The sequence below is a fragment of the Camelus bactrianus genome, chromosome X, assembly GCF_048773025.1.
Source record: "Camelus bactrianus isolate YW-2024 breed Bactrian camel chromosome X, ASM4877302v1, whole genome shotgun sequence".
Taxonomy (NCBI): domain Eukaryota; kingdom Metazoa; phylum Chordata; class Mammalia; order Artiodactyla; family Camelidae; genus Camelus; species Camelus bactrianus.
This window is the reverse complement of record NC_133575.1, coordinates 97,805,581-97,815,516: the sequence shown is the minus strand read 5'-3', so window position 1 is coordinate 97,815,516 and position 9,936 is coordinate 97,805,581. Positions and strand designations below refer to the sequence as shown.

General features: G+C 41.7%; 1 protein-coding gene across 1 annotated transcript; it reads left to right on the top strand.

Annotated features, from left to right (window-relative positions):
* Positions 1 to 474: 474 nt before the first annotated feature.
* Positions 475 to 3,956, top strand: LOC105061927 (DDB1- and CUL4-associated factor 12-like protein 2). Its single transcript, XM_010946060.3, has one exon. It carries the CDS (start codon positions 668 to 670, stop codon positions 2,063 to 2,065), a length of 1,398 nt encoding a protein of 465 aa, XP_010944362.2. The 5' UTR covers positions 475 to 667; the 3' UTR covers positions 2,066 to 3,956.
* The last annotated feature ends 5,980 nt before the right edge of the window (positions 3,957 to 9,936 follow it).

The following is a 9,936-nucleotide window of genomic DNA, read 5'->3' as shown; positions in this document are numbered from 1 at the left end:
GCTGTGCCAGATCAAGGTGTCCTAGACGTCTCCCTGGCCAGAAAGTGGGGCCCTTAGATCTGCATTCAGAGCACACATCCTTCGGGCCGTTCCAGGGCAGGAGCTCAGAAACTTCAATTTGAGAAGAAAAAATGTATCTACTTGATTGAAATTGTTTAAGATACCAGCAGAGAGGCTGGATGGCTGCTGTCCTAAGACTGGCAAAATAGCCCGTGTCACTTAGTGGGGATCCAGGATAGGCACACCTGGCCACCTCGGGGTCCTAGAGTGAGGCCCTCAGCACATCCGAGGCCCCACGGATCCATCTTCCCAGCTGGCTTGGGCTCCCTCCCACCGCGCCCGCCCGCTCCCCGCCGGCTCCTCCCGCCGCCTCCGCCTCCTCCCACTCGGACCCCCCGCGTCGAACGCGTCCCACACCAACTTCGCTCCCGCAGCGCCGCCGGCCGCACTCCAGCCCTAGCCTCGATCGCGTCGCCACCGCCCTCGCCGCCGCCCGCAATCCGCTCCCTCCAGCCGCCCTCGCCTACGTCGCTGCCGCTTCGCCCCGGACTCGGTCGGCTCCGTGCCCCGCGGCCTCCCCGGGCCCCTGGCCGACGCCACTGTCCCCGCCGCCGCCAAGGCCATCACGGGGGCCACGCTCCACCGCGCCGCCCGCCCGCCGCCCACAATGTCCCCGCAGCAAACAGGTAGCAGGAAGCGGAAAGCGCCCGCGCTCGAGGCGACCGCCGCGGGCTCGTCGTCGCAGGGCTCGGCGGCGGCGGCAGCGGACGGAGACGGGCCGCTGCCGCCCAAGAGGCAGAAGCGGCCGGCGGCGCGGCGTTCGCTGCTGCACTACCTGAAGGGCCGCGAGGTGGGCGCGCGGGGCCGCGCGGGGCTCCCGGGCTTCGAGGGCGAGCTGCGCGGCTACGCGGTGCAGAAGCTGCCCGAGCTGCTGCGGGAGCGCGAGCTGGCGCTGGGCACCCTCAACAAGGTGTTCGCGTCGCAGTGGCTGAACGCCAGGCAGGTGGTGTGCGGCACCAAGTGCAACACGCTCTTCGTGGTGGACGTGCAGTCGGGCCAGATCACGCGCATCCCCCTGATGCGGGACCGCGGGCCCGGGCCGGCCCGGGCCCAGCCGAGCTGCGGCATCCACGCCATCCAGCTGAATCCCTCCAAGACGCTTCTGGCCACGGGGGGTGAGAACCCCAACAGCCTGGCCGTCTACCAGCTGCCCACGCTGGACCCCGTGTGCCTGGGCGATCGGCACGGCCACAAGGACTGGATCTTCGCCATCGCCTGGATGAGCGACACGGTGGCCGTGAGCGGCTCCCGCGACGGCACCGTGGCGCTCTGGAGGATGGACCCCGACGTGTTCAGTGGCAGCATCGCCTGGCACAACGACGCGGGGCTCCCCGTGTACGCCCACATCCGTCCGAGGGACGTGGAGGCCATCCCCAGAGCCAGCACCAACCCCGGCAACCGCAAGGTGCGGGCCCTGGCCTTCAGCGGCAAGAACCAGGAGCTGGGAGCCGTGTCCCTGGACGGCTACTTCCACCTGTGGAAAGCCCGGAGCACCCTGTCCAGGCTGCTGTCCATCAGGCTGCCTTACTGCCGAGAGAACGTGTGCCTGACCTACTGCGATGAGTTGTCCCTGTTCGCGGTGGGCTCCCAGTCCCACGTCTCCTTCTTGGATCTGCGCCAAGGTCAACAGAACATCCGGCCCCTGTGCTCCCGAGAGGGCGGCACGGGTGTGCGCTCGCTGAGCTTCTACCAGCACATCATCACCGTGGGCACGGGCCAGGGCTCCCTGCTCTTCTACGACATCCGCGCCCAGAAGTTCCTGGAGGAGAGGGCCTCGGCCAGCCCGCCCTCCTCTCCAGGGCTCGCAGGGAGGAAGCTCAAGCTCACGTGTGGCAGAGGCTGGCTCAACCACGACGACCTGTGGGTGAACTACTTCGGTGGCATCGACGAGTTCCCCAACGCGCTGTACACCCACTGCTACAACTGGCCCGAGATGAAGCTCTTCGTCGCGGGGGGGCCTCTCCCTTCTGGCCTCCACGGGAACTATGCAGGCCTCTGGAGCTGAGGATGGTCTCCCGCCGTGTCCTCAAAGTGCCCAGGACCCCCTCACTTTCCTCTTTCACTCTGTGCGTGTGCTTTTGACTCTGTGTGGCTTTTCCAGGTGGAAAGTGCCCAGCTTACCTCTATCTCTGCTTAGTATATTAGGCAGAGAGGAAAAGCTGGAGAGTGAGATGTCGTTTAGGTAGTCAAAAGTTGGCTTTAATACTTTTCTACAGCTGCCTAAGACTGTCATTTTGAATTCTCATACAAAAAATTTTGACTAATTCTTAATTGTGTTCGTTCTTTGAGTTATTTACATATTCTCTCATTAATGCTATGCAGTCATAGTTTTACAATTATGTGTATTTCCTATTTCTTCTTCTTTTTTTAACCAGTATTACAATGGCACTGTTTTCATTACTTTTCACTGTCGATATTAAGAACATTTTTTAAAACAGGGTTTGTACATCTGTTCTGAAAAGCTAGCCATAGTTTTTATAACCTTGTTCCAATTGGAAAATACATTCCAAGTTCTAGACTACCAGCTTTTGGAAACGTTCCATTTACAAATTGTAATCTTCATGTTTGTAGTTTGTGAGTTGTTGGTGCTAAGCACTGTTTTAAAAACTATTTACTTGGAAAAAGTCATCATACAATCTTGTTTTTTGTACCAAAATCTCAATTAGTCCGAACACTTTAGGAATGTCAGGGTTCTGCTGATTGAATGTTTAGAATTAATCTGAAAACCTGATCAATCTTTTTCTTCTTAAACACTTACTTAAGTTTTCCTGACCTGTTGTTAAATAGATAAATGAATATGTATGTTTTCACTTCTTGCCTTAGTACTATCAAGACTTGTGAATATATTTGAATGTTTGATGTTTAAGGAACTTGCCATCATTCAAAACAAGAATTCCAAGTGTAAAAATACAGAATATATGGCAGGCTGGGCAGAGTGTGCACTGATCCAAGATGTAGACTGGGTATTTTTGCTGTTGCTGTTTTCAATACCAAATATTATATTTGGACATACTTTAAATTTTCTAATACTGCTTAACAGTTGTCACACACACACACACACACACACACACACACAACTGCCAAGAAAAATGAGCCCAGTCCCTACTCCTTCTGAAAAAGATTCTTAATTTGTAAAGTACCATTTATTAAGATTTTTTTTGTCAATTTCAAAGATTCTTACCTAAAGTAGAACAAGCATTGTTAAAAAGTAATGATGTTATGACCCTCAGTGCAATAATATACAATTATCAAGGACACGGGATGTTTATTTCAGGAAGATGGGCGGGAGAGTAAAAATTAATGGGATTAGGTTGAAGAAAAGTACTTTGGGGCTTAGACAAATACGAAGCATGGATTGTTAGGAAAACTGGTTGTACTTCTCTGTATATGAGAATACTGGAAGTAAGAAGGGAGATGGGCCCTTCCTCATGACTGGCCTGGTTGTGCTGACCTTGCATTAGTATTGTGGCATGTCTGTTTTTCCTTAAAGCACTCAGATGCTGCCTTGGTGTCCATGCATTATATGCTGTTCAAGTGCAAATCTGAACCAACTGAATAATATAATGAGTGGTACTAAAAGTAAGTTCAGAAATACAGGGGGGAAAAGCAGCTTTTGTTTACAGAGATTGTTTTAGCAGGTTTATATAGTTGTTGTTCTATAGCAGTAAAATGTATTTGTGTGCATGTGTATTGTCCAACTCAGTTGTAAATGTCTTGAGAGCAGAGAATATAACTGTCATCTTTATATTCTCCCATTTCTCCACTAATGCCTAGCAAACCATAGGCAATCAGTAAATACTTACTGAATGAATGTATTTGCCTCCAGAGACCTAAAGTTCAAGGCTATGAAAAATAAGTAAATGCATAAATACAGAAATAAATAAAAGTTTACTCTTAAAATAGTATGGAATCCTGTTGTGTTTTCCCGCCTTTTTACCTTAAAATGTGCCCTAATTCATTTCCAGGTCAGGCTTTGGTGCTTATCCATTCATAACATTCCTCACGTAACACCAGAAGATAAAGGAAAATGTATTCATTTTAGATGACACTGGAATTTAGTATTTTCATCTGGAAATATTTATATTTGAAGATTTCTTTAAATTTTTTTTTCAAAATTAGTTTTGAAAGATCTTTTTTTTTGGTAAGCAGTTCTGTTTGTTTGTTTTTTTTTTTTTTTTTACTATATATATATTTTGCTAAAAACTTCTTTAAACATTACCCAAGAACTTCACCGAAGTATTCCCTGCTGGTCTTGTAGGTTATAGGGTATTTTTATAATATTTTGTCATCGTTTTGGAACTTTGGGAGAACATTCTCAGAGGAAATGACACTTTCTACATGAGGTGGTATTTTAAAGAAATAGAAGGAACATCTCTACTTTGATTTGTTCTCTGGCTTAGCCCTTAACTTCACCATTAACTTAACTTTCTCATAATTTAGGGGATATCTTCCTGATGCCAAATTACATGGTTTGCCTTTTTTAAAAAAATAGATAGCCTAACTATGTATGCATTCATATTATGTAGAAGTTTAGTTATTTTGAAATACTTCATAGTTCAAGGTCAAAGCGATCTACAGAAGTACAATTAATTGTGTAACCTGTGACTGTGAAATAAGTGAAAAAATAATTGTAATTGAAAAAGTAACGGTGCCAGCATTCCGAGAAACCCATACACATAGTTTACTTAAAATATACAAGGGAATACATACCTTTATGTACAAATTACCTATCACTGTTGTCTGAAAAAATTTAGTTACTTATAACTATGCATAAAAAATGTTAATTCCATTTATCCCTAACTACATATTCACTTTTCCTCCTCAAGCATGTTGCTGAATCAAAAGTTTTTGTTCCTCCCCTTTGCTCTCTGGATGAGCTCATTTCTAAATTTTCTTTAAAGGGGGAGAAAGAATTTACTAATCAAGGACATCCACTAAAATAAATTGAGATGACGACTACGGAAAAAATTCATCCGTTAAATACACTCAAGCATTAATGATAAACAAAATTGAATTCTCCAGAGGTTGATTTTTATCCAGCTGTACTCAGCGTTGAACAAGTTGTCAAAATTTTTCCATTAATTGCTAATTTAGAGTGATTTTAGAAAGCAATTCACAAAGTCCTCCTGGATGTTTCACTGACAGCTTCCTAATCTCTGCAAGTCTTGGGTAATCCAGCTACATTAAACATGTTGCTATATGAGCTGCTCAGGGATGCAGTTCAGTGAGAACGACATGTACTAAAGTGAAAGGAAGGCTGCCTGGGCCATAGGTGTTTGCTTTAAGGGATGTTATTTTAAGAGCTGCTGAAAGGGCTGCCTGAAACTATTTCCCACTACTGGCCTGCTGCAAACCCAGGAACATCTAGCATTGGAGTGTGGCATTATTAAAAGGGCGGTGGCTACAGGCGGTTGCCACGAGAAACAGGCTGATCCTTAGGAAGGAGGGCTCTTTAACTGCCAGGTGTTTTTTGTTGGTTTTTTGTTAGTTTGTTTTGCACAGGCAATGGTCTTTTCATATGCCCTTCCCCCATCTTTTTTATTTTTTCTTTTAAACCTACAATGACATCCCAGACAGAATAAGCACTTGACTTCAAATTTCCATAGTGAATGTTCTGTTATTATCTTAGATTACCTCAGATTGCAATGCCGTTAACATTTAACTCCCCCTCTCCTCTATTTGAATGTGAACTGTCATCCTACCACCTAGCACAACAGTCTGCACATGTATGGTGCTGGGATGTCCAGTGCAATGACTAATGTGCTAATTCCTCGGCATTGATTATTATATCAGATTAGTTGACCAGAATGTTCTCAAATGTAACATGGATTAGGTTGATGGATGAAGAATACCCTGAAACGGGCCGGGTGGTAACGATCACAGCAGTTCACAGCATGGAGTAAGCTAGGTAGGGCAACAGAAACTGATGACTTAACAGTTTTGTAGAGGGCTGATATTGGATCTGGTACATCAAGATGAAATGGAATAAATATTATTTTAGAATCAGAAAAACCTGGGTTTGAATCCCAGCTCTATTATTTGCTTACTGAATAAACATGGGCGTGTTACCAAACTTCCCTAAACCTGACCTTCTTTTAGTAATCTTTCTACTCTGAGCATTTAGCACTCTGCCTGATACACACAAGCACTCGATTGATAGTAGTTCTCTTTCTCTCTAGATTCTTACCAATTCTGTTAGAGAGCATGAGTATTTTTTCTTACTTGATTATTACAAGGAAATTTTTATATACATTGTGGAAAGTTGGACATACAGAAAAGCAAAATATAAGAAAACAAAACAACCTCATTTCCACCAGCCAGAGATGACTACTTTAACAACTCAGTGAATATTTCTCCAAAAATTGTTTTCTCTACATATATGTACCCATCTATGTAGTCACTACTAAAATGAGAATATTTTGCACAGGTTAGTTTGTAATTTGCTTTTTCCAGTTAATGATTCCATCTTTCCATGGCAATAAATACTGATTTTAACTATTATTCAGGATGTTTTTTAATGTGTCCAGGTTGAAACTCAAAATGAGTGATTTGATGCACCACTCAGGAAATTCTTCCCATCACCAGAAATCATTAGAATTACATAGCAGACATTTAACCCAATATAAGAGTGTATACTTTACTTAAACCTTAAAACAAGTGAATTATAAATGTTTATTGTCTAGATGTTCAGTGATGTTCAGATATTGGAGCATATCAAAGCCACTTGTACATATTTTAAAAGTGAAAGATGCTCAACTCTCAACTGAAACAGAATTTCCTTGAAAAAAAAAACCAACCTTTTTATTTGAGTGTTTTCCAATTAATCCATTCAAACACAAAATGCGACAGCAACAACAAAACAGGACATCTGCCATAAAGGCTTATGATGTAGCAGAGGAGAAAGAAACCTAATACATTAATTATAAAAATTCACTAATGACAAGAAAAGATAAACATAACATTAAGGGTATATACAAAGTACATTGATAATATGGAGAGAATAACAATTAATTTGCTAGAAAGGTCAGGGAGAGCTCCCAGAAGAGGCAATGCTTGAGCTGGGTCTGGAAAGTAAAATAAGAGTGGAGAAAGTGTGTTAATATTGGTTTGAAAGTACATTGTGAGTGTCTGGAATGTGTGAGCACATACATACATATAGGACTCTTAAAGTTTGACCTTTGGAATTTGAAGTGCCTGTGGGATTTCTAGATAGAAATGTCTGGTTGGTAGTTAGAAATATGGATCTGGAGCTCATAAGACAAGTTAGGGCTAGAGATACAGATGTGGGAATCATCACTGTAGAAATGGTACTTGGGAGAGACTGGGACAGGTGCAGTATCTCAAAATCTAGGTCTTCTGGTTCTCATTCCAAAACCCAGCTATATTTAATAGGTCTGCACATCTGTATATTTATATATGCATTATTATTTGTCTGCACATATAATTAATGACTTCTAGGTGAATGATCAGATGGATGTTTGTTTAGTGAATATTAAACACTACTTAGTGACCCCCAAAAGTAATACTTCATCTTTTCATTTGGTAATGATCAACTTTTAAATTTCCCCAGTGCAATCCTACTAACCAAAAGATCAGGGAAATCAAACTAGTGTTGCTGTTTTAAATAAACAAAAATCCGTATTTTAGTTAGATGTTTTTGCATCCTTTGGAGAATATAGGTCATTCTCCAGTTGGGCAAGAAGAAAGCTAAATATTGATGGTACCTTCCTTATAAATGACTTTTTTGTTTTTCCATTTTGGAGGTACAGTTCACTGAAGCAAACACATTGATGATGTCAATGAGAGTAATGGTGCTATTTTCACCCTTTCTAATGCCATTATTGTGCCATTCTCTGTTTCAACCTAAGGCATTAATGTTTCATGTTGATTAAATTTTAACATCTAAATTGCCCTTTTATGTTACACACAAATGATAAACTTGAATGTTCCAGTCAGAGGGCAGAAAGTTTAGTTTCCTGTAGGCTCCTGGTAAATTTATCAAATAGCATCCCCCAGCAACTCAGAAATGGCTCGTTTTTGTTCCTCCTTCCTTACTAACCCAGAGCTATAGGGGTGAGTATGTTTTGTTTTTGAATTATGCCACATATGACTAAAACTAGACCCCGTTTTACGCAATAGATGCATTCCTTGACATCTGTACATGAAGCACATTTTTGAAAATGGAATCATATATTCCCTTATTGATTTATATTGTAATTTTAGAAGTGTCATCTTTATTATGGATTGATTTCCAATTGGTAGTGGTTTCTAACACGTTGCCACTGCCTCCACCTCTGAGGCAAGTACTTTCATCTCCAAATAGAAGCTAAGTGATGTAATGGAATCCCCTATTTCAAAGAATATTAAAGGATGCTTTCAGAATGTGATAAATTAAGCCCTATTTCATTTGTGTAGAAAATGGGATTTCTTAAAATAGGGCATCCTGTAATTTGATTTACTCTGTATATATTTATCACAAGCCAGAGCAAATTCTACGATACCCTCATATGTCATGCCTAAAGGAGCTTTTTCCTTTCTCTCAGGTCTTTTTTTTTTTTAACTGAAGTATAGTTAGTCTACAATGTTGTGTCAGTTTCTGGTGTACAGCATAATGTTTCAGTCATATGTATACATATATATACTCATTTCATATTCTTTTTTCATTATAAGTTACTACAAGATATTGAATATAGTTCCCTGTGCTATACAGTAGTACCTTGTTGTTTACCTATTTTATATATAGTAGTTAGTATCTGCAAATCTTGAACTCTTAATTTATCCCTTCCTATCCCCTTCCCCCACTGGTAACCATAAGTTTGTTTTCTATGTCCGAGTCTGTTTCTGTTTTGTAAATAAGTTCATTTGTATCTTTTTTTTTTTTTTTAGATTCCACATATAAGTGGTATCATGGTATTTTTCTTTCTCTTTCTGGCTTACTTCACTTAGTATGATGATCTCCAGGTCCATCCATGTTGCTGTAAATGGCATTAATTTATTATTTTTGTGGCTAAGTAGTATTCCATTGTATAAATATACCACTGCTTCTTTATCCAGTCATCTGTCAATGGATATTTAGGTTGTTTCCATGTCTTGGCTATTGTAAATAGTGCTGCTATGAACATCGGGGTGCATGTATCTTCTTGAATTAAGGTTCCTTCTGGATATTGCCAGATCATATGATAAGTCTATTTCTCATTTTTTGAAGAATCTCCATACTATGTTCCATTACAGCTGCAACCAGACTACATTCCCACCAATAACGTAGGACGGTTCACTTTTCTCCATACCCTCTCTAGCACTTATTGTTTGTAGACTTTTGAATGATGGCCGTCTGACTGGTGTGAGGTTATACCTCATTGTACTTTTGATTTGCATTTTTTGATGATTAGCATCAGTGAGCATTTTTTCACGTGCTTATTGGCCGTTTGTATGTCTTAATTGGAGAATTGCTTGTCTAGATCTTCTGCCCATTTTTGGATTGGGTATTATTATTATTATTATTATTATTATTAAAGTTGTATGAACAGTTTATATATTCTGGAAATTAAGCCCTTGTCAGATTCATCTTTTGCAAATATTTTCTCCCATTCTGTAGGTTGTCCTTTTGTTTTGCTTGTGGTTTTCTTTGCTGCTTACTTTATGAAGATTGTCCTAAGCAAAGGCTTATGGATACTCCTAGGGGATGATAAATAATGCTTTGCCTTTTCTCACTACTTTAACATTTTAAAAACTTGGGGTATTCTCCCAAATCAGGTTTTAATAAAAGACTGTTTCAACATGATCATGCTAGACTGGTGTGGCTCCAGAAATAAGAAGAATGAAAAATGGTTCCTTAGTTGCCTTCTTAAAGATCAGGGGTTTTTTTTAATTAACTTT

Bases quoted from the DNA above. Each gene is read 5' to 3' on its own strand.
- LOC105061927 (XM_010946060.3), top strand. From the start codon at position 668: ATGTCCCCGCAGCAAACAGGTAGCAGGAAGCGGAAAGCGCCCGCGCTC.